The 27,465-nt window shown below is 40.9% G+C and overlaps 2 protein-coding genes across 2 annotated transcripts in view; both read right to left on the bottom strand.

Moving 5' to 3' along the window:
* Positions 1-58: 58 nt before the first annotated feature.
* On the bottom strand, positions 59-5,951 carry bmp3 (bone morphogenetic protein 3). The gene is made up of 3 exons (XM_060907251.1): positions 5,498-5,951; positions 2,897-3,798; positions 59-2,014 (listed from the first exon to the last, which is right to left on the bottom strand). Exons 1-3 carry the CDS (start codon positions 5,739-5,741, stop codon positions 1,823-1,825), a joined length of 1,338 nt encoding a protein of 445 aa, XP_060763234.1. The 5' UTR covers positions 5,742-5,951; the 3' UTR covers positions 59-1,822.
* Positions 5,952-9,413: 3,462 nt separating this feature from the next.
* Positions 9,414-27,465, bottom strand: part of cfap299 (cilia and flagella associated protein 299) — a 109,514-nt gene continuing 91,462 nt past the window's right edge. The window contains exons 7-9 of the mRNA XM_060906659.1: positions 24,359-24,501; positions 11,602-11,731; positions 9,414-9,509 (exon numbers count right to left, since the gene is read on the bottom strand). Of these exons, the coding sequence (XP_060762642.1) occupies positions 9,414-9,509; positions 11,602-11,731; positions 24,359-24,501 (369 nt within the window). The remainder of the gene's footprint in view (positions 9,510-11,601; positions 11,732-24,358; positions 24,502-27,465) is intronic.

Below are 27,465 nucleotides of genomic sequence, written 5' to 3'. Positions count from 1 at the left end.
TGGATATGTTGTTCACAGTATTGCTTAACTGACTGAAAAAATTCATTAAAAAAACAGATCAGTGGAACATATAACTTTATTGATGGTCTGTCCAAAAGAAAGTGATCTTACAGGTGGGGTGAATGAATAGAAACAAACTTTCAGTCAGTAACTCAACTAGAAACGCATTTACATTATTCATGTGAAGGCTCCAACCCAATCTCACTGAAGGCTTTCCTTGCCCGAAAAGAAGAACTGACCAGATATGCAACATACACAAAATAAATAAATGCATTTAAAGCTCATTTCCATATACAAATATAATTTCTTATGAAGCTTATTATACAAGCACAACCTTACACCTAATCATTTACACAACAGATTACATAGTATAGTATATAAGAAGCCTTTCTGTAAAAATATATTACACAAATATTGAAGGAGTGCTCTGTTTTTTGTTTTTTTTTTGCTATTTTTTTGTGTTATATATTAAGGTAATTGCTCACTTTTACATATAGTTTTCTTTAATCTGCATACGTTGGATGTGTATAAAATGTCAAACCTGAAAACACACATTTATTAACATGCATTGGAAAAGAGACTAGCGTTAGTTGTGTGTAAATATGAAAAGTCAAAGGAAAGGAAACAAAATGACCGAACAAATATTTTGTCACATTTATAGACATATACAAAATGAACTGAAACATCATTTTCGACAAATGTAAAACTTTTTTGGAAGGCACTTTTGAGAACCGTATCGTATATACAAACACGTAGACCTGGATATATTTTCACATGCTTTATCGTGAGTATACTTCATCATTGGTGACTTGGCATATTGGAGTTTATTCCACATTTATTTTCAAGGAAAACAGAGTGACCTTTATTGCTCAATGCGAAAATAAGGCTGTCCAAAAATGTCCTGAAAATGTTTTCTTGGCACAAAGTTTACAATAATAGTGACAGACAGAGGTTTGCTTGTAAGAATTTTTCTGAAACTTGGGTAAATTGTGATGCCTTGATAAATCGCTACGTTTAATGTGTTCTGAGCCAAAATAGTGGTTGTGGTTTTGCAAAAAAAAAAAAGCACGATAACCTTAACGTTCATATGGAATTGCGCAATATGAAGTCAACAAGGGCACTTGGTCAGTAAGTACACTGGAGTTCAGACTGAAACCAAGCTACACGTGGCTTCTGTGGTCTGTGCACAAATTCTCTCAATAAAAGCAAAGATTACTTTATTTATTCGAGTTACTTATGCTAAATTACGGCTTTATGGTACTTTGTTGAAGAGTCTAGAGCTTGTGAGTATCGTACGAGATCATACTGAATTCAGAAAACAAAAACGTTTTGGCATTGGAATAAAATATATATCTCTTTTATATAGCAGCAGTAGATATGAATGTTAACAGTAATTTGATTATGAGTATAGTAAATGTGACATAATAGTAACAGCTTAATAGTGAAAGGGAAAAAAAAAACCTGTACAAATTCATATTATTGTTCATCCCTACATCCTCAACACACAATAATCTACGCATCCAAAGAGGACAGACGCACAAAAAGAAAAGAAGTCTCTTCAAAAGTTCATAACAGCCATGTCATAGAATGACTCTGTGTTCAATCGGGTGGGCGATTTTGCAAAAAAATTTGCCGTTTCCTTCCAGACAGTTCATTCAGACTTGAAGCTTAACAAATATCAGTTGTCCTTTGAAATCAAACGGAATCATCTTCATGTAGCTACAGGGATGTAGTCTCTCATCCAGTGCAAAATGGGAATGGGATAAACAGGAAAATCGGGTGATCAGGCAGAGTCTGGTGTGTGAAAGGATAAAGCGAGACATTATCGGCAGGCGCAGGAGTCCACTGTCATGTTCGGGTAGACCTTCAGGACCACGTTCTTGTCCTCGTCGAAGAAGAGGATACTGAGTGAGGACATCTTTTCAGGGACGCAGCAGGGCTCTGGGATGCCAGGGACGACCCCGACTGCTCGGACGATGCTCTGGATGGTGGCGTGGTTGGAAGGTTTCAGCGACTGTGGAACAAAGAGACATTTAATTACAGACATCTTCAGGAACGTCCCTCATGTTCAGTCAGTATAACGCTAACTCGCTGGGTTCTGATTATTCATAACAGAGGAGTATAATAATACACCTGCTCAGAAAATTAGGTTGCATTTCAGTACCCGAATCACCACTAAACATTAACAGACAATCATTTGGTACTAACTGATGGGATACATTTTTCATTGAATACAGATTTCCCGAAATGCATAATTAAGACCTGAACGGTGATTTGAATGCCACATGGTACTGGGATGGATGACAGGCTCCGATTTTAAATTCCCAGAGTTATTGGTTCCCAACACACCAACACTGTCGATAGAAGCTTTTCACTTGTTAAAGATCTTCCTCAGTCTCTATTTTGCATAATCTATAATAATATAGCACATCAGGGCTCTTAACCTGGCTTATACAAATGTTTTATGGTATTTCTTTAAGGAAATTGTTTACTTTTAACCAGTACCACAGATACAAATAATAGTTGTGTGTATCTATACAGTGACGTGTTCCTGTACTGATTGCTTTTATATATCAGGGTATGTTTGTTTAGTGGCTCTGTTTGAAGGCCAAATGATAGAAATGACCACATCCTACCACTGGATGGAGCTGACTAGCCATTTCGACATATATGTGGCTCTGCTTTGTGTAAACAAGTTGTACATATCAGAACCAGTGCTTGGTACACTGGCGGTTATGAGCTCATAAGATTCATTTTTAAACAGCAACTGTTCCGAACACTGTATCCACGGATGCAAGGGACTTTCTCCCAACATAAGAGAATAATAAAAACGAAACCTGGAATAAAAAAGACAACACTGTATAAAATGATGTGATTCGCATGTAAAGAAACGCACCTTTGGCATCGGAAACTGACAGGATCCTGAGCAGTAATAGGCATCAAAAGACTTTGGTGAGATAATCCATTCACTCCAGCCAATATCGGCGAAGTCCACCTTGAGATATCTGCGAGCACAGTTCTTCGGCTCGTTCCACTGCTTCTTCCGTGCTTTCTTTATGGTCTGCTCATCAAACTGTAGAAGTGGGTTTTTGTCTCTTGGGTTCTTGCGAGGTTTCTTGCGCGAGCGCTTGGCTGCCTTGTTCTCAACAGGGTCATACGGGCTAGTCTCGTCCCAGGTGTGGATCTCGTAAGGGTATTCAGGACCTGGGAGCTCATTGTTCTGCAGTGGTAGAAGGATATTAGTGGAGCGCTTCGTCCTGTGTGGTAAAGTACTATTTTGGTTGTGTATTCTGAGTTTGTGAAGTCCAGGCACTAAGCTCCCTTTGTGTCTCTGCAGAGTGGACACCACACTTTCGGGTTCTGAGATGGCTGAATCATTGGCATAAACCAGAATATAGGGTGAATGGTTGGACAAGACCTTCTTCCATGATTGTTCTCCTTGTGAACTGATGGAGATGCCAATGAGAAGCTCGTCGTGATGCTTTGCTTCGTTGACTACTTGAGTGATGTCCCTCCATTGCCAAGATACGAAGTCTCTGTACGTTGTAGAGACGTTAATGAGGAAGTGTCCGAGGGTTCTGGCGCTGTCGTTGACCAAGGCGAAGCTCCAGATGCTGAGGTGAATGTGGTGAACGTGCCGCCTGTGGCCGTGACGAGAACAGGTTTTGGACTTTAAGCATCTTTGGCTGCTGTTCTGGAAGTCTCCGATATGATAATGCAGCGTTGCTGAGAGAACGTCCTCTGAATTAGTGAGGGATGTTAGATTGAAGATCTGAAACCGCTTGCTGTTGATGGTACCTGGATGGAGACCAAGAGTTATTCCATTTGTTATCTGACAACAATCTAAGTTATTTAGTATATTGCTTTAAGTCGAAAGATTTTGGCTTCGGTGCTTTTTTTGCTTTTTGATCTCTACAGCATGTTTTGAGATTGTTCTGGACTAATCACGGTCAGATCCTCACCTCACCTCACCTCACCTCACAGAAGTGAATCCTAGTTAGTGCGTAAGAAGCTTGGTGGCTATGATCATGTTGTTCCACGCTACCCTACTAAATACTAAGTCAGCATTACATTTAGGGGCGGCACGGTGGTGTAGTGGTGAGCACTGTCGCCTCACAGCAAGAAGGCCCTGGGTTCGAGCCCAGTGGCCGACGAGGACCTTTCTGTATGGAGTTTGCATGTTGTCCGCGTGGGTTTCCTCCGGGTGCTCCGGTTTCCCCAACAGTCCAAAGACATGCAGTTTAGCTTAACTGGTGGCTCTAAATTGACCGTAGGTGTGAATGGTTGTTTGTTTCTGTGCCAATAACCTGGTGACTTGTCCAGGGTGTACCCCACCTCTCACCTATAGTCAGCTGGGATGGGCTCCAGCTTGCCTGTAGAACAGGATAAGCGGCTACAAATAATGGACGGATGAATAGCCAGAGATTTGAACATAGCACCTACGAAGAGACACTTTCTTCATCTGACATGTGCGCACTCTGAACTCATCTCATCTCATTATCTCTAGCCGCTTTATCCTTCTACAGGGTCGCAGGCAAGCTGGAGCCTATCCCAGCTGACTACGGGCGAAAGGCGGGGTACACCCTGGACAAGTCGCCAGGTCATCACAGGGCGCACTCTGAACTTTACACCCTTTTTCATTTGCGGCCACGCACAGTGCAGGCACAGTATGATGTCAGAGCTGGGATTAAGACCTTACTTACACTACCGTTCAAAAGTTTGGGGTCACCCAGACAATTTTGTGTTTTCCATGAAAAGTCACACTTTTATTTACCACCATAAGTTGTAAAACGAATAGAAAATATAGTCAAGACATTTTTCTGGCCATTTTGAGTATTTAATCGACCCCACAAATGTGATGCTCCAGAAACTCAATCTGCTCAAAGGAAGGTCAGTTTTATAGCTTCTCTAAAGAGCTCAACTGTTTTCAGCTGTGCTAACATGATTGTACAAGGGTTTTCTAATCATCCATTAGCCTTCTGAGGCAATGAGCAAACACATTGTACCATTAGAACACTGGAGTGAGAGTTGCTGGAAATGGGCCTCTATACACCTATGGAGATATTGCACCAAAAACCAGGCATTTGCAGCTAGAATAGTCATTTACCACATTAGCAATGTATAGAGTGGATTTCTGATTAGTTTAAAGTGATCTTCATTGAAAAGGACAGTGCTTTTCTTTCAAAAATAAGGACATTTCAAAGTGACCCCAAACTTTTGAACGGTAGTGTAAATCAGTCTTCTTCAGACCATTCCATCTCTTCATCAATGGGACTGGGAACAGAAACACGCGCTGAATATCTGACCGCAGCAGGTGGATTTCGAACTGCGCTCGCCGCGCAAAACTCAATCCACAGGTGGTGCGATATCAGCTGCGCTCAGACTGATCTGATTCATCAGAGTTCGACTCGATAATGCATGCAAGATCGCTTTGTTAAATGAAAACAAAACCTAATAATAAGGAAAAAGAGCACTGCAGGAGGCAGGAGGCACATACCCGGGTGCGCTTTGAAGCTGCGCACCGTGTTTCCGTCCCGCAGCGCAAAGCTCGCGCTCGTGTATTTGCTGTAGAGCATGTGCATGTGTTCAGACACTGTATCCTGCACGGACTGCTCCGACTGATCCGCGTCCACTTTGTGTCCAAAATCCTTCGTGAGTCTTGCGAAGTGATCTTTCAGCATGGCGCAATATCCACAACACACGCAGCTCCATCCCAGAAGGAGCAGCAGCAGGCGATCCATGGCGCCGAGGCGAGTTTTATTCGAACGCACAATGCTGTTGAATCAGATGCGCTCAAGTCTCCGACAAGAGATCATCACATGAGAGGAAAAAGGGAAAGCCCGGCGCTTCGGTGATGTGCGGAGTGTGTGCGGAGTGTGTGCGTCTGGCGCGCGCTCTCGGGGGTTTTGTGCGTGCACACTGCGCGGCTGAAGGGACAACCAATCGCATCCCACTCTGCTCTCATCTGAGGGCCAAGCGCAACGGGCTGCAGATTTATAGGGCTTAGGGGAGAACCCTGAGGTACTTCACCTTCCATCCAGCCACAAACAGAAAGAGGAGGGTAGCGAGAAAGAAGGGAAGAAAAAAAAATTGTGAACAAATAAAGATACGGACAGAGGGAAATATAGAAAGAAGACGGGGAGGGAAAAAGGGTTAGAAATAGAACCAGTATATTTAAGTTATTCCAAAAATCGAGTCATACATGAGCGGATTGCTATAAGCCATGTACGGCAAGATTGAGTGGAATAACTGTTTTATTCTATCCACATTCTTGAGAAACAGAGCATTTTTAATTTTTTTTTTACAAATTCGATAAATAAAAACTTCACGCAAAACATCGGACAAAATCATTTCCATTTCTTCAAGGAGAACTGAAGGCAATTTTTTATCGTCAAAATTCTATTTTTCTCATCACTATTTTGTCACTGCTGTAGCAAGTTATGAGTGTTTGAAATACGCTCTGTAATATATCAGTCCATATGTCAAAGCAAGGGGCGGCAGGGTGGTGTAGTGGTTAGCGCTGTCGCCTCACAGCAAGAAGGTCCTGGGTTCGAGCCCCGGGGCCGGCGAGGGCCTTTCTGTGTGGAGTTTGCATGTTCTCCTCGTGTCCGCATGGGTTTCCTCCGGGTGCTCCGGTTTCCCCCACAGTCCAAAGACATGCAGGTTAGGTTAACTGGTGACTCTAAATTGACCGTAGGTGTGAATGTGAGTGTGAATGGTTGTCTGTGTCTATGTGTCAGCCCTGTGATGACCTGGCGACTTGTCCAGGGTGTACCCCGCCTTTCGCCCGTAGTCAGCTGGGATAGGCTCCAGCTTGCCTGCGACCCTGTAGAAGGATAAAGCGGCTAGAGATAATGAGATGAGATGTCAAAGCAATGGCCGTAAACGAGATTCGCTGAGACCTGTGCGAGACATCGTAGGACGGAAGTAAAACGTACAGCGGAAACCAAAGCGACTGACATCTGCCAACATTGTCAAAAGATGCGCGCACGCTCATTTGAATACTGAAGCCGTAAGTTTTGTTTGTTTTGATAGCAATCAGGAAAGTTTGAAAAAAGTAGGCAGTAATCGTCATTTAAACTCGTTTTTGTGTAATACTTCGTTTGGAAAACAGTTTTCAAAATGGCGGCACTGACACCTGGCTGACACTTCACATTTAAGTCTCACACAAGTCTCGTGAAGATCGCGCGGATAAGCAACGCCTGCCGTGGACCAAACGAACTAAATTCAACATGGCTAAAAACCGAACAGGCCAATAAGTATAATATTTAATTGCAATTAGTTGTCAATACGAGTCACGATATAAGGTTACTCAAACCAAAAACGTAATTGAATAACATGTTAACTGTAATATAACTGTAATATATCAGTCCGTATGTCAAAGCAATGGCCGTAAACAAGATTCTCTGAGACCTGTGCGAGACATCGTAGGACAGAAGTAAAACGTACAGCGGAAATCAAAATGACCGACATCTGCCAATGTTATCAAAAGACGTGCACGCGCTCTTTCGAATGCTGAAGCTGGAAGTTTTGTTTGCTTTGATAACAGTCAGGAAAGTTTGAAAAAAGTTGGCAGTAATCGTCATTTAAACTCGTTTTTGTGCAATATTTCGTTTGGAAAACAGTTTTCAAAATGGCGGCACTGACACCCTGGCTGACACTTCACATTTTAAAAAGTCTCGCACAAGTCTTGTGAAGATCGCGCGGATAAGCGACGCCTGCCGTGGACCAAACGAACTAAATTCAACATGGCTAAAAACCGAACAGGCCGATAAGTATAATATTTAATTGCAATTAGTTGTCAATACGAGTCACGATATAAGGTTACTAAAACGGAAAACGTAATTGAATAACACGTTAATTAAGAAATAAAGCAAGTTTAAAAATGACTTCAGTTCTCCTTTAAAAGATGGACTTCTTAAAAACCTATTGATGGCTGCACGAATTGACATAAGTGCTTTTTTTTTTGGTAGAAAGTGCCGTCTTACTGTCGTGCCGAAGTAAAGAATAGCTTTAGACATTTATTTAATTCTTCCTTGGACATTTCAGTCATGTAATTTTCAAACTTCTTTGAGCGTTTGAACCAGTCTAAAACATTTTTAATGCTTAAAGATGAAGAATGTAAACAAACTAACAAAATTACAGTAGCAATTTGTGAAAATGCTGCTATAATAATTCTTGATAAATGAAAAAAATATACATTATTACCATCAAATACTTTCATTCCATATTTTGTTGCTTTTTTATTTTATGGGGTTTTGTTTTCGAGTAGAGTTTTTATTTTGTCCTCAGTTGGTTCAGCAGCACACTCCACCATTTTGTTTTTTTCTACTCATGGTATACGAGCTGATAGCCTAGTAGTAGAGTAGCCAATCAGAACGTGTGATTGCTCATATCCAGTGAATGAGGACATAATAAAATTTAATAGACTCCTGAATGATAGATGACATCATCTAGCTGGACATGATCAATCACATATCAGTGCAAGGCAATACACTTAAACATTGGTGGAATTAATTTAGAGTAAGATCAACGTAACATCTCTCAGCAAACTTGTATCTGGGATGAAAGATTGAATGACGTGGCTTATAAAGGCATTAAAAGCTCTTGATCTCATTTTGTGGAGTTTAATGTGGTTGAGCACACACATGCTGTAGGGTGATCCTGATGAGGCACTGCGTCCCAAACACCATGCTCATGGACAAGGCTTCAGTACACCCCATCTGTGTCTGTTTTTCAGAACCAGTGGGGCAGGAAGTAATCATCTCTCCCTTTCCGTGACATATGAAGCCAGCAAGGTGATTTTTCAAGAGATGTTTTTGAGGAGAAAACATTGAATTGAGGCGGCTAGAGATAATGAGATGAGATGAGACATTGAATTGAAAAATAGTGTCATAGATAAATACATAAAGTATGTAGTGAGATCTAAACAAAACCAGCCATGCTGTGCAAAAGGAACAATTTATTCATTAAGAAAAGATCATTTCCAAAAACATGAAAATGTTACAAAGGATTTTGTGCAATTTCACAAAGTAATATTAAGTAATAGTCATTATTTTAGATAAAAGCATCAACAAGGACATCTGCAGGGACCAAATGAGAACCAAAGAATCTGCTGAAGAACTGTTTATTGTTACACATTTGGTTAGAATCAGAATCATGAATTCAACTTGGTAGCTCCATCGGTTCTGCAACAGAGACTCTAACGAGCTAAAGGTAGGCTTAAGTAAGAAAAAACGTGAAAAAGAAAAACAAACAAACAACATATCTACTAAATACCTGAAGCTCAAATGTTTCTCCAGCCATCCAAAGTGTAGATTTTTGGAAACTTGGAGTAAGCAGCATCAGCACTACACACCACACACTATATAGCATTAACATCAAAGCAGCCTGTGCTCTAATTACAGTGTGTGTCAGATTATACACTTGATATAATGGTCAAAGATGACAACATGAAGATAGAGGTCAGACTTAATGGGTATTCTGGGTGAGTGTTCACAAGGTGATGCCTGTGGAGTTAAAGAAAATTCACATTTTAATAACAATAATTCATCTGCTTGCACAATTAAATTAAAATTCACATTACTTTTAACAGATCTGAACTGATTTTGACAATCAGTTCAGATATGTTAAAAATCTGAATGGAGTTTGAACCGAAGTTCCATCCATCCATCCATTATCTCTTGCCGCTTTATCCTGTTCTACAGGGTCGTAGGCAAGCTGGAGCCTATCCCAGCTGACTACGGGCGAAAGGCGGGGTACACCCTGGACAAGTCGCCAGGTCATCACAGGGCTGACACATAGACACAGACAACCATTCACACTCACATTCACACCTACGGTCAATTTAGAGTCACCAGTTAACCTAACCTGCATGTCTTTGGACTGTGGGGGAAACCGGAGCACCCGGAGGAAACCCACGCGGACATGGGGAGAACATGCAAACTCCGCACAGAAAGGCTCCGGTCAGCCACTGGGCTTGAACCCAGAACCTTCTTGCTGTGAGGTGACAGTGCTAACCACTACACCACCATGCTGTCAAGTTCCAATCAAAATTTAGAAAACAAACAAAATGAATAAACAAGAACAACACCAAAACCCTCCTGAGTTAGACATGAAGCATTTTACAGTTCAGGTTTAATAGGACCCCTTTATGAAGGCATGTGTCCTCTGCCTGTAAGCTAACAATTAAGAAGAGAAAGAAAGCAAACAAGCAAGCCATGGGTTTGATTCTGGTTTATGACGTTTTGTTGCTTTTGAATCAAACCTTCAAACTCCACTGTAGGGAACTAATAAATACGTTATAATCCTTCTAAAAAGTAGTACGATCAGAGACCATCCCTACATTCGGTCACTTATCTGCAGCAGTTAAAACAAAAATGTGTAAAATGAGGAAAAAAGCAACACGACCAATCCAAATCTGTTTCATGTACCATTCTGTCAGCAGGAATGCATCTATATGGGCAATGAGGTCATGACTAGTAGGGGCCTGGGCTGGGTTCAGGGCGCTTGGGTGGTTTTGGCGTCTGGGTTTCTCAAGCCTTCCCTTCGTTTTTTAATAGCCGTCCTGGTCGGGGTGTGCTCGACCACAGGCACAATTTGCCTCTGCCATCTTGGCCTCAATGTGCGTTCAAAGCGGCCCGTCTGCAGCGCTGCGTCTTTACTAAAATAGCCCGTCCTCGAAGTGCAGAGATGAAGAAACCAAAGTGGCACAGTCTTCCAGGCTGGAATTCATTGCACATTCTCCCGTGTTTTATCAAACCAACCCAGTGTAAAGACGGGAAGGAAGCACCTATCTAAAGATCTTTCCCTTGCGCAATTATGTCTGGATTTCCATGTATTCATCCAGTGCAGGTTCGTTTTTGAATCAAGAAGAGAGAGAAAGAGAGAGCCACTGGATTCCACTGGATTGGCCAGAAATCACAGGATAATGCAATAGCAGTCAGTCCTGCTTTCAATCTGGGTGGTCTTATGATTCACTATGCCTTATGAACAAACTTCCATTTACAAAAATAACCTTTCCGCTCTTCTGAAAGTGGAAACCTTTGAAATGGAGGGCAGATTGCGTACCACTTAACGCTTAAAATGGCCAGTCTAGCTCATTTGTGATATCAAACAATAAATGGAACCATAATTAATCTCATTGTTTTAAAATATAAGATATAGTTTTTATTCATTTACAGTCGCCACTTTATCCTGCTCTCGGTTGCCATGGATCCCGGGAACACTGGGCCCCAGATGAGAATACACGCCAAACGGGAAGCCACTCCGTTGCACAGCACCCTGAACACACATTCACACCTCGAGGCATTTTAGTACAGCCAATCCAACTACAGGCATATTTTTGGGAGGTGGAATGAACCAAAGAACCAGTATGAAATCCACAAAGCAAACAGACACTAACCTTGGCTCAAGATCAAACCAGGGACCCTGAAGCTATGAGGCAACAACACTACCCACAGCACCAGAGCGTCACCCCGAGGAAAGTTTTGCTCATAAAGTATCTCTTATTTATTATTAATTCAACTATGAATAGTTTATATTAAAGAAATAAATGCCATACATACATTGATATACATTTAAAAGTGACAACAGTCCTACCTGTGGGTCAACATTCACAATATTTCGGTCCTTCTTATTCTTGAAAAGTACAGCAGTTTGCTTGTCAGTAATCACCTGGTAGTTTGCACTGTCACTCGAAGCTACTTCATTTGTTTTCCAGTTGTAGAAACTAAAAAAAAAGTTGAAATGTAGGAAATACATTTACCATTTCTTGTCACAACAAATTAGCAAAAAAAAAAAAAATTGCCCCAAAGAAAATTGGTGAAGTGAAAATATTATTTCATATAATTATTTTCATATAATATTTCATATTAATATTATACAGCTGGAATATAGTGTTGTAATGCACCGGCTAAGAGTGAAGTTTGAGAGTTTCTAGGACAATCAAACAAGAAATGAATTTTGACATTACCAGCATGGAAATCTCAAATGTAATTGGTAAAATTGAGTAGACATTTATTTGAACTAATGAATACGTATTTTAACCCAAGTTCTGGGTTGCAATTCAATAGATTATTATCATATAAAATGTATTTATTCTTTCCACATTCACTGGATATGAGCAATTGTGCTTTGATTGGCTACTCGACTACTAGGCTATCAGCTTATATACCGTGAGTAGAGAAAAACAAAAAAAACAAAATGGCAGAGCGTGTTGCTGAACCAACCGAGGATGAAATAAAAACTCTACTTGAAAACAAAATCACAAAAAAATACAAAAAAAGCAACAAAACATGGAATGAAAGTATTTGATGGTAAGAACGTATCATTTTTTATTTTTCAAGAATTATTATGATAGCATTTTTCACAAATGGTTACTGTCATTTTGCCGGTTTGTTTACATTCTTCATCTTTAAGCGTTAAAATTTGTTGAATTTTTTTTTAGACTGGTTCAAAAGCTCAAAGAAAAATAAAATTTGAATATTTTACTATGCATGTATGCAATTTGTCATGTGTCCGCTAATCAGTAATAATTTTGTTGGACGTTTTGTGTAAAGTTTTTCATCTCATCTCATCATCTCTAGCCGCTTTATCCTGTTCTACAGGGTCGCAGGCAAGCTGGAGCCTATCCCAGCTGACTACGGGCGAAAGGCGGGGTACACCCTGGACAAGTCGCCAGGTCATCACAGGGCTGACACATAGACACAGACAACCATTCACGCTCACATTCACACCTACGGTCAATTTAGAGTCACCAGTTAACCTAACCTGCATGTCTTTGGACTGTGGGGGAAACCGGAGCACCCGGAGGAAACCCACGCGTACACGGGGAGAACATGCAAACTCCGCACAGAAAGGCCCTCGCCGGCCACGGGGCTCGAACCCGGACCTTCTTGCTGTGAGGCGACAGCGCTAACCACTACACCACCGTGCTGCCGTGTAAAGTTTTTATTTATCAAATTTGCAAAAATTAAAAATAAAAATGCTCTGTTTCTCAAAATCCAAGGAATGTGGATAGAACAAAACAGTTATTCCACTCAATCTCATCATCATATATGGCTTATAGCCAACTTGGTGCTACCCGTCTCGCCAGCTATCAACTCATGTACGACTTGATTTCGTGGAATAATTGTTTTACAGTATATATGTTGTATCACTTAAAAAACCCCTTATATCTAATTTTATAATAGTAAAAATAATGGAATGCTGAGCCTGTTTTTACGCTGTACACTGGATTGAACACTTAAAAGCTACTTTTTCTAATCTTCTTTTTTTCTTACTGAATATATTTGAAAACACACGTCTTGTTTATTTTCTACTATGACCTTTAGCCTCAGTTTTGGGTGATGTGCAAAAAAAAAAATCAAAGCCACAAGAAAATTCTGCTGTCCATCGCTGCCACTTAAAAGTTAAACTGTGGCAGCCCAATGACTTGGCAGCAAGTGAATCTGACTGTTATTGAGGCACACAATGAGCAGTAATGGAGCGCACATTGGGACTTGGGTTCTGCCTGAGTGTGCTGGGCATAGTTAGTGGTTCTTATCACTAAGTAAAGTACTGAAAGACAGCTGCTTGGCAGAAGTAGAACTCCAAATGTCACACTTTAAAAGAAGTGGCGGGTTGGATAAGCGGATTTCAGCTATTCCTAAGCAACAGTCCTTCATCCAAGAGCAATGCTGGAACTCAGGGAGGATGAGATTTAGAAGAAAAAATAAGGGAGAAGCACATTAAAAAAGCAAGTACATATGAAGCGAATCATCCGAGAACATTTTGGCACTTTACCAATGCATGATGCATTCTGGTATGTTGCTTAAACGTCCAATATGTTGTTAGCAACAGATGTAAAGATACTGACCTTAAAACTACACGGCCTTTCATTTTCATAAAATTGGTAAAATTTAGTTCCCTCTGAAATTTGGTCATTGTGATATGTTTATTTCTGTAATATCTCAAAAAAAAAAAAAAAAAACCAGGCCATTCTGTGGCTGGGAGGTTATTTAATTTGAGGGGATTCCCGAGCAAATAATGTGCATGAAATTGCTCGCTTTGTGCAGTCAAGCAGACAGAGGAAGTCCGTGTGCGCATGCGCAGGTTAACTTCTTCTTCTTCTTCTTTTGGGTTTTACGGCAGCTGGCATCCACAGTGTTGCATTACTGCCATCTACAGGTTTACCTTGACCGTGCACTGACAGTTACATCATTCTGTCGCTAAACGAACAGCTGATCACACCGAGGTGCTTGCTGACCACCGATTATTTATTAGTTTGGTCCTGTGTTTCCTTTCCTTCGCAACATAACATCTTTTCTTCTCGCTTTCCGTTACTGTAGTCGGTCTTTCACGTTTCATTCGCACACTCACATCCGCCATTTTTCTCTCCTGTTTCAAATTTGTATCCCACAATAGCTTGTACGAACAGGGAAAGCCCACGACATGATGCATGACAGAGTATCTTGAATTGGGTCATGGTGAAGCAGGAAAAAATAGCTGAGAATTTAGGGCCACATGGCCTTAAATTCATTAATTTTTCTATTTAAAAAAACCCTAATAAAATCGGAAGTCTGTGATTTGAATTCAGTAGCTTTCGATCCACTAAACAAAAATAATTGGGTGTTGGGGAAAATTCTTTTTATGACCTACACTTGAAAAATCTGAAAGGCAGTCTACCTTTAAAAGGTTAAATCACAGAATTGAAGCACTCATAACCTCAAATGACATCTACATTTGGCTGATTGTTCAGACTCTGGTGGATTGATTTCAGTAGCAGTCTCTGGACCAGCATAAAGACGCATGATGCATTTGCATGATAATCTCAGAAATGTTCTTGCATTAAACATGAGCACAAAATATATTGAATCTATTGGATCAATAAAAAGCAAAAAAAAAAAGCATGAGGACAGTATGGGCCTATTTATTTTATGATTCTACAGATGTTCATCTAAGAGGAAATATAACCTTAAAATTAAATGCAAAATATGTTTGCAAATGGTATCCCGGCATACTTGGACCTGTTTCGCTTTCCACACCCAACATTAATAAATCAACCTAAGAGTTCATCATTCCACTACTCAGGCGGCCTCAACCGGTTGGATCCATATGCTTCATCCATATGGCTGTAACATTTTTTAAATGGCTCCAATTTATCACGATAGTTTTGACAAATACGATGCAAAGAAAGTGTGAGCAAAAGAAACAGAGATGTGGCCTTAAGGTTGCCTCTACCCTCCTCCTAAACTGTCCAGAAACCATGGAGCCGTCGTGAGCACCAAAGCAAACAAAGTGTGCCTTAAATGAAAAGACAGGAAATAGGAACTAAACAAAATGTAATGGTCTGAATTAAACATCCTCGGAGGATCCCTGCCTGCCATCCTGCATCGGGGGAAAGACCTTTATGCCTTCACTTGCGGTCAGCCTACATGGGGACTGCCTTTACAGTAAACATGGCAGGCTTTGACACTAGAGCCTAGGTTCTATGGGGTAAATACAATGATGCATGAAATCACAAGTTTAACCCATGCTCCATTTGCAGCCTGGATCAAACATTCTAGAGCTGGTTAATGTCCTGGATGGTCTACTTTGATTTCCCAAAGGGAAAGGAAAGTCTTGCTGTTTCTCCATATGGTTTCGAATGTATACATAATGAAAATGATCTGGCAAGAAGCTTAGAACTGGAGATTCATTGGCACTTCCTCGTTTTTAGAAATAAGGTTTGACAGTGTTTTTGGTGTCTATTTATACTGAAACGCCATCTAGCAATTAACATTTTTGGGTTCACCACTTTTATGCACTGGTGAACCACTTACTTTTGGGTCGAAGCAACAGGACAGATGTGAGATATTTTAACAGAGAACATGAAAAGATGGGCAAAATAGTGTTCCAGGCCCTTTAGATTTTCAAGTTGGATGGGGCTACAAGACTGGACCGTCAGTCAGATTTTCATCGCTTTGTTTTGTGACAGAAACAGAAGCAATCCAGCACTTGTGTTTTACTTTTCCCTGAAGGGATGTCACCTACCAGCGTAAAAAATGATTTACATCCACAATAGAGATGGTGCCACACCCATAATGTCTTGCAAATGTGTGAAAAATCAGCATTTTGTAGAAACATCTTTAGTATTAAACATAACGCTAGAAAGAACAAAAAGGAAGCCTGTGCTCAGGCTTTTTATATTAAACAGTGATTCACATTGCAAAGCATTTTGTGTTCAGATTCTCTCAATGTTTAGAAAAGGCAGAAAACTCCTACTGAATATGAACACTTAGCATTGTTAAGAGCTTTATAAAGAATGGGTTTGCACCGTATAAGTAGGGTAAGTTTCAAACATGATGAACCTAAAAATCATTTTTGTGTCTCAAATTACATGATCTGAGGTAGTAAATCATGGTAGCACATCTCATCTCATTTCATCTCATTATCTGTAGCTGCTTTATCCTGTTCTACAGGGTCGCAGGCAAGCTGGAGCCTATCCCAGCTGACTACGGGTGAAAGGCGGGGTACACCCTGGACAAGTCGCCAGGTCATCACAGGGCTGACACATAGACACAGACAACCATTCACACTCACATTCACACCTACGGTCAATTTAGAGTCACCAGTTAACCTAACCTGCATGTCTTTGGACTGTGGGGGAAACCGGAGCACCCGGAGGAAACCCACGCGGACACGGGGAGAACATGCAAACTCCACACAGAAAGGCCCTCGCCGGCCACGGGGCTCGAACCCGGACCGTCTTGCTGTGAGGCGACAGCGCTAACCACTACACCACCGTGCCGCCCATAGAGAGATTAATATAAAATAAATTCGACACTCCGTCTTATACAGGAGAGATTTTAAAAAAACTGGAAATTGGTCATCATAAATATTTTCAATCTTATCAATCCAAAGTGAATACACTGCTTTCATATTTTTCAAATATCTAACACTTTCAATATATTTCACCTCCATAGGCAAAGAAGATTTATAGACAATGCAAACCTGAAACTTGTGCTTTTATTCCTGGGCTTATCTCAGTTCTCCTCATGTTAGTAAAAGTTAGTAAAATAGGACAGCAGTGCAGATATTTTTAAAACCACAAAGTTGAGCAACAGGTGCACTGCAGGAATGCAGCACGGATTGGCACAGAAAGGGTTCGGCCAAGGAGCCACCTTGAAATTTCTGCAGTTAAATTTTTTCAAGTACAATAATGCCTATATAGAGAATTTGTTCTGTTCGCTTGGATGCACATACACACAAATGCTTCATATGCACACAAACACGAATACACAATGAAGTACTTGTGCATGCCAACAATTGTGGTAAAAATCGGATACCAAAAGAGGCAATGCTTCTAAACATCTGTCAGGATGGTCATTGTGGGATAAACATAGGAGATGGTCGAGGAAATTGACCATGAATTGTGTATGTTGCGTTTTGGATGTAACTAAAACATGAATTGACATTTTGAAAGATTCTACAATATTCCGCAGGAAATTTTTGAGTAAAGCATGTATTCAGGAGGGCGGCACGGTGGTGTAGTGGTTAGCACTGTTGCCTCACAGCAAGAAGGTCCGGTTCGAGCCCCGTGGCCAGCGAGGGCCTTTCTGCGTGGAGTTTGCATGTTCTCCCTGTGTCCGTGTGGGTTTCCTCCGGGTGCTCCGGTTTCCCCCACAGTCCAAAGACATGCAGGTTAGGTTAACTGGTGACTCTAAATTGACCGTAGGTGTGAATGTGAGTGTGAATGGTTGTCTGTGTCTATGTGTCAGCCCTGTGATGACCTGGCGACTTGTCCAGGGTGTACCCCGCCTTTCGCCCGTAGTCAGCTGGGATAGGCTCCAGCTTGCCTGTGACCCTGTAGAACAGGATAAAGCGGCTACAGATAATGGATGGATGTATGGATATATTCAGGATTGGTGCATAATAGAGGTTGGTCCCAAAAAAAAAACGTCTGTCACAATGTTGTTTAGAGCCTATCATGAACATTACATCCTATCATGTGGATGTATTGTTTGTCTCTTTAACAATATCTTCCTTACACTTACAACGGTTGGAAAATGTCTTCAGCTGGTGGTCATGTTTTTTTTTTCCCAACTCTATTTTTTATAACGATGAGGACAGAGTCCAACTTGTGGTGTGGAGTTGTGCATCTGTATGGGAAGAACTCATCTGCTCCATGTTACCAGTGACCGCAAGCACTGGCTGTTATTTTTCCCGCGAGAGAGAGAGAGAGAGAGAGAGAGAGAGAAGGGGGTTGGGTTGTCCAGGCTTATGTTATAATGCACTTAATTCCTCTGTTTACACTGTTTAGAGTTGGGAGTATGCTCGAGTGCGTGTGCATCCTGAAGTAGTTCAGGTGTAGACATCACTGAATACAGCTGACATGGAGCATTTTACATAACAAGAATCCTATTCCAAGCTCAAAATATTTGTCTTTACTGTAATTCAGCAGAGCACATAGTGTATACTTCTAAAATCTAAACTATAAAAAAGAAATTTTAATTTCGATTAAAAATGTTTTCATAGAGGTATAGACTACTTTTACCATTCGAGAGCTGTCAGAAAGCTTGCATCATTCTACAACCGATGTTCAAATTGTCATTTTTGTCATAATGTAACTAAAAATCCTATGGAAAAATCTAAAATGTTTGTTTCCTATATACAGTGGTGCTTGAAAGTTTGTGAACCCTTTAGAATTTTCTATATTTCTGCATAAATATGACCTAAAACATCAGATTTTCACACAAGTCCTAAAAGTAGATAAAGAGAACCCAGTTAAACAAATGAGACAAAACTATTATACTTGGTCATTTATTTATTGAGGAAAATGATCCAATATTACATATCTGTGAGTGGCAAAAGTATGTGAACCTCTAGGATTAGCAGTTAATTTGAAGGTGACATTAGAGTCAGGTGTTTTCAATCAATGGGATGACAATCAGGTGTGAGTGGGCACCCTGTTTTATTTAAAGAACAGGGATCTATCAAAGTCTGATCTTCACAACACGTGTTTGTGTAAGTGTATCATGTCACGAACAAAGGAGATTTTGAAAGACCTCAGTAAAAGCGTTGTTGATGCTCATCAGGCTGGAAAAGGTTACAAAACCATCTCTAAAGTGTTTGGACTCCACCAATCCACAGTCAGACAGATTGTGGGCAAAGGGAGGAAATTCAAGACCATTGTTACCCTCCCCAGGAGTGGTTGACCAACAAAGATCACTCCAAGAGCAAGGCGTGTAATAGTCAGCGAGGTTACAAAGGACCCCAGGGTAACTTCTAAGCAACTGAAGGCCTCTCTCACATTGGCTAAAGTTAATGTTCATGAGTCCACCATCAGGAGAACACTGAACAACAATGGTGTGCATGGCAGGGCTGCAAGGAGAAAGCCACTGCTCTCCAAAAAGAACATTGCTGCTCGTTTGCAGTTTGCTAAAGATCACGTGGACAAGCCAGAAGGCTATTGGAAAAATGTTTTGTGGACGGATGAGACCAAAATAGAACTTTTTGGTTTAAATGAGAAGCGTTATGTTTGGAGAAAGGAAAACACTGCATTCCAGCATAAGAACCTTATCCCATCTGTGAAACATGGTGGTGGTAGTAACATGGTTTGGGCCTGTTTTGCTGCATCTGGGCCAGGACGGCTTGCCATCATTGATGGAACAATGAATTCTGAATTATACCAGCGAATTCTAAAGGAAAATGTCAGGACATCTGTCCATGAACTGAATCTCAAGAGAAGGTGGGTCATGCAGCAAGACAACAACCCTAAGCACACACGTTGTTCTACCAATGAATGGTTAAAGAAGAATAAAGTTAATGTTTTGGAATGGCCAAGTCAAAGTCCTGACCTTAATCCAATCGAAATGTTGTGGAAGGACCTGAAGCGAGCAGCTCATGTGAGGAAACCCACCAACATCCCAGAGTTGAAGCTGTTCTGTACAGAGGAATGGGGTAAAATTCCTCCAAGCCGGCGTGCAGGACTGATCAACAGTTACCGGAAACGTTTAGTTGCAGTTATTGCTGCACAAGGGGGTCACACCAGATACTGAAAGCAAAGGTTCACATACTTTTGCCACTCACAGATATGTAATATTGGATCATTTTCCTCAATAAATAAATGACCAAGTATAATATTTTTGTCTCATTTGTTTAACTGGGTTATCTTTATCTACTTTTAGGACTTGTGTGAAAATCTGATGATGTTTTCGGTCATATTTATGCAGAAATATAGACAATTCTAAAGGGTTCACAAACTTTCAAGCACCACTGTATGCATACAAGATATATGCTCTCTGTCTCTCTCTCACACATACAAAAATTACCAATTTTCATGGGTTCCTAAGCATCTGAAATTGATAAGTTTTGCCACTCACTAAGCACTTGTCTCATATGCAATGGTTCAAATGAATCATTGCCTGCATTTAAAAATTCCTTGGCAGTGAACAATTGCATTGAACACAGAACATTAGTTTATAATGCCCAACACATTGTGATGACTCATTTCTGACTTCTGAAAGTGTTTAATGTGTTTATTTGAAATATGTGATGGAAGCTTGGGCTTATGAACAAGCAGCACCACATTAAACTACTGTGTCAGTCAAATATATTAGAAAATTGTGATATAGACAATATATCCTGGAATATATTGGTGTTTAGTTTGTGTTTTTTGGACTGAACCATAGCAAATATAAATACAGGAAATGTCTTCCATACGAGTTGGTGTTGTGTAAACAAAATATGTCTATTTTTGATTTGCAAACTGCAGGCCAGGCCGGATGAGCTTATGCAATAACGCGTCGTCCATCCATCGTCCGTCCACAATTTACAAAAATCGCTATTCCTCCTACAGGATTAATTGGCTTTTGATCAAACTCACATACAATGTTCCCCAGGTGGGTGTGCATAAAAGTTGTCAAGATGGTGGCGCCATCTGTCATAGTTACGATTTTATGGGTGTCTGAAATTTTTGGGTGACTCGTCACATTAAACGCTACTCTTCAGTCGGATTTCAAACTCACACACGACAGTGGCTGGTATGAGCTACAGCCCCATTGAGGCTATTTTTATCATTTATGATAGGTGTTTGTTTGTTTGTTTTGTGTAACTGAGCAACGTTTTCCATTCTTCAGACTTTGCAAAGCTTAAATCCATGTTTTGCACATTGGTGATAATGTCTATTAACTTATAATAATGTAACTTAAAAACTGTCAAGTGTAGTATTAATTCACAAATTACAACTGAAGCTTAATTTTAAGCTTTTTTCTTATCTTTCCTTTATCAGGGGCTACAACAAAATTGCTAGCTAAGTTGAACACAAGAATAAATATCTTTGCATTCAGTTTTTCACTTGTGGGTGTACATGGCATCCACAACTGTTGCTCGCTTGTGTGTATGCACTGTCTAGGTGTTTTAATGTTCTGACACTGAAAAGGTAGTGGCCAGAATGTATACACACTACTGTAAAAAGTCATACACATTGATATGCTACCTTTGATTCTTGAATCTACTGCAAGCTGGCTTAGTGGTTAGCATGTCCGCCTCTCAACTGGGAGATCGGGAGTTCTACTTGTGGTCAGGACACACCAAAGACCATCGTAAAAATGGTACCTACTGCCATCTGGCACAGCATGCTGCAATACAGATGCGAGTGGGGAATCAAACTCTCACAGTTACCAGAGGATTAACCCTCCACTGTAACCCTAGCTGTATAGGTGAGAGGCTGAGGGCTACAGAAATGGAGATCGGTGCTGCCCAATGCGCCTTAAGGGCCTGGTTAGTACTGGGACGGGAGACTGCCTGGGAAGACCAGGGCATGGGGCGGGAAGGACTTCAGACTTTTAGATTCTTGAATCTGACTGGTCAGAAGTTCTCATCTCATCTCATTATCTCTAGCCGATTTATCCTGTTCTACAAGGTCGCAGGCAAGCTGGAGCCTATCCCAGCTGACTACGGGCGAAAGGCGGGGTACACCCTGGACAAGTCGCCAGGTCATCACAGGGCTGACACATAGACACAGACAACCATTCACACTCACATTCACACCCACGGTCAATTTAGTCAACTCAACCTGCATGTCTTTGGACTGTGGGGGAAACCGGAGCACCCGGAGGAAACCCACGTGGACACGGGGAGAACATGCAAACTCCACACAGAAAGGCCCTCGCCGGCCACGGGGCTCGAACCCGGACCTTCTTGCTGTGAGGCGACAGCGCTAACCACTACACCACCGTGCCGCCCTGGTCAGAAGTTATTGAAAAATGTTTCATACCACTTGCGATGACATCATCCTAATGCATTATCATTTCCACACACGGCTAATTCATAGGGACATTACAGCAGACACTACAAAAAAAAAAAAGCCCTAAGAAAATCAACAAAATAAAAACAGTTATTTAACTCAGAAAACGTATAATTGTTGATATTCTGAAGCTTTAAGTAAGGAGATATTTAATTAACATTTATGGAAAGAGTGTCCAGTTTGAACCGATTGTAAAATTCAGTTTTGTGACATTTGAAAGCCTTCAAAGACAATGAACAACTTCAGGATGGAAAATTCGTGTTCCTTGATAACATGACAAGGTGTGTTTTTTTTTCTTGAATACAATAAAAAAAAGTTAGCTTTTCTTTCATTTTTCTTTCAAAGAGGTGCAAACACAGGGAGGAACTAAAGCTGTGAAATGAGAGGTTTCAACAGTAATAGAATACCCATGCCATTGGCTTGTTCCGAGGAATTCACTAGAACTTGTTTGGCTTTGTTGCTTTACCACTCATTTGCACTGAATTGAAAAAAGCTCAATTCAAATGCTGATTGTTGCTTTGTTTTAATGTCAGTTGCAGCTGTTGATGGAATTGCAGCTCCATGTTACACACTTGCGTACAAAATTAACAACTACCTGAACGATTTCTTATGTGTCTTCTGTTTGTTGAGAAACTCAACTCTGAATACAGTACCAGTCAAAAGTTTGTACACAGCTTCTAATTCAATGGTTTGTTTTAATTTTCATTAATTAAAAGACACTTCATGTCTTAAAGTAATGATGGATGTCGTTGTCGTTTCTCTTTACTTAGTTGAGCGGTTCTTGACATAATATGGTTTACTACAGTTGTGGAATAGGGCTATTTACGGTCTTTATTATTTACTATTTACTGTTTGATCTCAAACTCATTAAGAAGGCAAGAAATTGCACTAATTAACTTTTGGCGAGGTGGCACGGTGGTGTAGTGGTTAGCGCTGTTGCCTCACAGCAAGAAGGTCCGGGTTTGAGCCCCGTGGCCGGCGAGGGCCTTTCTGTGTGGAGTTTGCATGTTCTCTCCGTGTCCGCGTGGGTTTCCTCCGGGTGCTCCGGCTTCCTCCACAGTCCAAAGACATGCAGGTTAGGTTAACTGGTGACTCTAAATTGACCGTAGGTGTGAATGTGAGTGTGAATGGTTGTCTGTGTCTATGTGTCAGCCCTGTGATGACCTGGTGACTTGTCCAGGGTGTACCCCGCCTTTCGCCCGTAGTCAGCTTGGATAGGCTCCAGCTTGCCTGCGACCCTGTAGAACAGGATAAAGTGGCTAGAGATAATGAGATGAGATGAACTTTTGGCGAGGCACCTGTTAAATGAAAAACATTCCAGGTGACTACCTCATGAAGCTGGTTAAGATAATGCCAATAGTGTACAAAGTGTCATCAAGAATTGAATTCACATAATTCCCTATATGTTCCATATGTTATTTCATCATTTTGATGTCTTCAGTATTGTTCTACAATGTAGAAAATAGGCAAAATACAGACAAACCTATGAATGAGTAGGAGTGTAGGAGTAGGAGTACTTTTGACTGGTACCGTATCTAATAGTCTACAAATTGGAATAGTACGTTATTGATCACGTCAATCAATCATTATCTCGTGTTGAAGACACACCTCGTGAGGAAAAATTCCAGAGATATCTATACTTCCTATGAGTCCTGTGTAGAATCTGCGTTATTGTTATGTGTTGAAAGGTTGATGTTGCTTCTTCTTGTGGGGGCATCCATGGCCTAAGGTTAAAGAAGCAACCTTGGGCCCAAAGGGTTGCCAGTTTGATTCCCAAGACCGGGTGAAGTACCCTTGAGCAAGGCACCTAACCCCCAACTGCTCCCTAGGGGCTGTAGCATACCGTAGCTGCCCAGTGCTCTGGGTATGCGTGTGTGCTCATTGCTCACTTGTGTGTTCACTGCTTCAGATGGGTTAAATGCAGAGGAGGAATTTTGCTGTGCTTGAGTGTACATGTGACAAATAAAGGCTTCTTCTTCTTCTTAGGCTAAACATTTGAAAGATTAACCATAACCTTAAAGGCACATTAATAATAAGCAGTAGCTACTGACGATTAATTTGAGCAAACAACAATACAAGTAGGCTTACCTTAAGTCAGTTGGTCGTGGCAAAAGCCTTTTTTTCCCACTGAAATATGGTTCAAAGTCTTCACATTTGAGTCTGTGAGCATAGTCTATATACCCAGATATTTCCTGTCCACAAGCACTGTGGTCCCTTATGAAAATTATGGACTGCAAGAAAAAAAAAGCACATGCAGTATAAATAATATCGAGCAGACTATGATGAAAAATGAGAAACTAGCAAAGCAGTGGAGATGGAAAATATCGGTCACAAAAATAAAGTAAAGGAATATGCACAACACAAATCATCCCATAAATCAGACAGAGAAAACAATAGTGTGAGTGACACAACACTTACAACAAAAAATTAAACGATGGTATGACGTCAATCAGAAAGAATATCCATGAAACTCTTGCAACACGTTTAATAAATTATTTTAAAATGAATAAATCAGGACCTGGTTCAGAGTTACAATAAAAATAATAAAAAGTCTAAAAAAAATTGTGAAGCACATGGCATAGGATGAAACGGCAAAGGTTTTGAGCAAATTTGATATCAGAGATGATCTATCTTCAAGACAAAATGCATTCAACGGTTTAAAAACATTCAGTGGTTATTTTGTCTAGATGATAATGATGAAAGAACGACTTCCAATAACATATACTGTGAATAGGAGCTTTGTTTTGGCTTGTCTGTTTACCTCAGTGTGAGAGGGTTACACTTCTACTGTGAAGCCTCCCTTCCACCCAACAACACTCCAGTCACTGATATCACATTTGTATTTCTGTCTGAACTCTGGCCATCTGTGGATTCCCTTACATGTGTGGGATAAAAGTGAGATAACTGGTACCGCAGATTTAAAAAAAGAAACGAGCTCCTCTTTATATACTTTAAACAGATGCTATCAGGTTCACAGCTGCCCAGAGGCCGGGCGATCTACCTTATCTGTGGCTTCTGCACTCCCTTGAAAAGAAATCATCAGACGGGGGATAAGAAATACAGTGGGAAGAACAAGGCGAGTGGATCATCTTTCGATTTCAGAAAAGGGAATCAAAACCCTTCGGCCCACAGCTACCTTCACCCTCATAACTCATGAGTCAAAGTAATAAAACAAAAGCATGGCTCAAAGGAACTGCCTGGTTCCATCATGTAGTTTCGGAGAACAGGTGTTCTCCCTTCAGAGATTTGAAGACTTGAGATTTTTGTATTCGTATTAGCTATAATAAAACCAAGATCTTCCCTTAAGAAGTAAATAACTCTAGGGCTGTTGACGTGCTTGGCCTGAATACTTAGGTCCGTGGCCTGCATCAATTCTGGGCTTGTTTGGGGGAAAGGATTCATCATTGCAGGCTTTTCTTCACTTAAATAAACTCTTTCAGAACCAGAAGTCGATTAGAAAGCAAAAATACCACTTCTGCTGTAAGTGAAATCTTTGCAAAATAAAAAAAAAAAAATAACAAGCATACCCATGGATTATCTCATCTCATCTCATTATCTCTAGCCGCTTTATCCTTCTACAGGGTCGCAGGCAAGCTGGAGCCTATCCCAGCTGACTACGGGCGAAAGGCGGGGTACACCCTGGACAAGTCGCCAGGTCATCACAGGGCTGACACATAGATACAGACAACCATTCACACTCACATTCACACCTACGGTCAATTTAGAGTCACCAGTTAACCTAACCTGCATGTCTTTGGACTGTGGGGGAAACCGGAGCACCCGGAGGAAACCCACGCGGACACGGGGAGAACATGCAAACTCCGCACAGAAAGGCCCTCGCCAGCCACGGGGCTCGAACCCAGGACCTTCTTGCTATGAGGCGACAGCGCTAACCACTACACCACTGTGCCGCCTACCCATGGATTATTCTTATTAATATTTCTTTTAACGAATGTACAATTTATTTCGTGTTTCTTTTTTCCTACATTTACTCAAATCTTAGCGGTTTGGATGAACTGAGCTTTCAACTGAAGCTGCTGGCTTAAAGCCTATATCGAAATAATCCCTTATTGTAGGCATTGTACCATGAGTTGGCCTAGTGGTTAGTGTGTCTGCCTCTCAACTGAAGGTTGTGAGTTCTACTCATGGTCGGGTCATACAAGACCATCATAAAAATGATACCTGCTGCCGTCTGGCAAGGCATGCTGCAATACAGATGCAAATGGGGAGTCAAACTCTCGCAGTTACCAGAGGGCTAGCCCCCTACTGTAACCCTAGCTGTATAGGCGAGAGGCCGAGGGCTATAGAAGTGGAGATCAGCGTCGCCCAATGCACCTTAAGGGCCTGGTTAGCACTGGGATGGTAGACTGCCTAGGAAGACCAGGTTCTGGCATGGGAGGGACTTTGACTTTTTGACTTTGTAGAGATTGTAGTCACTTGCGTGCTTGTGTACTAGATTTATGTAGAAGGCTCTAAGTGTTATCTGCTGATGACTACATGTCTTTCAGTGCAGCTGTGAAACTTGGAATAATAAATAACATGATAAGTTTACATTACAATTACAATGATCCCCTTCGGACATAATGTGTACAGTTGTACACATGAAGTTCCATAGCATGAAGTTCCATAGCGTTTTTTTTCTTGTGTCCGAAGGGGTTATATTACCTGCTGTCGAGTCCTGGGAATGGACTTTGAGACAGGAAGTAACGGAGATTAGAATCCTCGACCACACCCAGGTTTGAAAACAGTTTTCAGACAAGACGAAATGAATCAATCGAGTTCAGTTCAAACTTACTTGGTTCAAGTTGTACCTAGTATATCTGTATCTATTAAATTAATCCCAGAAACCATCATCTCATTGTTGACATTGTTGTACATCGCTCTGGGTAAAAGCGTCTGCTGAATGCCATGTAATGTAATGTGATGTTGGGTAGGGCACAACAAGAGCTTGACCATAACTGCTTCCCAAAACCATACACTATCACTGCATTCATTATTTTGTGGTTGCGTTAAATTAAATTGAATATTTAAGGATTATTGGGCTATGTTTTTAACAAAGCACAGACAAGCTGGCTTTCTTAACACCAGCCAAATTATCATGCAGTTGGTCAGAGAAGGTTTTACTGATCATTACTTTTTTTCTGAACAAAGATGGCTATAAAGTATGATTACAAATGGACCATTGTACTTAACAA

Source organism: Neoarius graeffei, chromosome 24 (genome assembly GCF_027579695.1).
Source record: "Neoarius graeffei isolate fNeoGra1 chromosome 24, fNeoGra1.pri, whole genome shotgun sequence".
NCBI classification, from domain to species: Eukaryota; Metazoa; Chordata; class Actinopteri; order Siluriformes; family Ariidae; genus Neoarius; species Neoarius graeffei.
The sequence above is the reverse complement of the archived record's forward strand: the minus strand, read 5'-3'. Positions and strand labels throughout refer to the sequence as shown.

Excerpts from the sequence above, each read along its gene's own strand:
- bmp3 (XM_060907251.1), bottom strand. The coding sequence starts at position 5,741 with ATGGATCGCCTGCTGCTGCTCCTTCTGGGATGGAGCTGCGTGTGTTGT. Across the intron at positions 3,799-5,497 it reads CAGCTTCAAAGCGCACCCGG|GTACCATCAACAGCAAGCGG; the intron begins GTATGTGCCTCC and ends GTCTCCATCCAG. Across the intron at positions 2,015-2,896 it reads GTCAGTTTCCGATGCCAAAG|TCGCTGAAACCTTCCAACCA; the intron begins GTGCGTTTCTTT and ends TTTGTTCCACAG.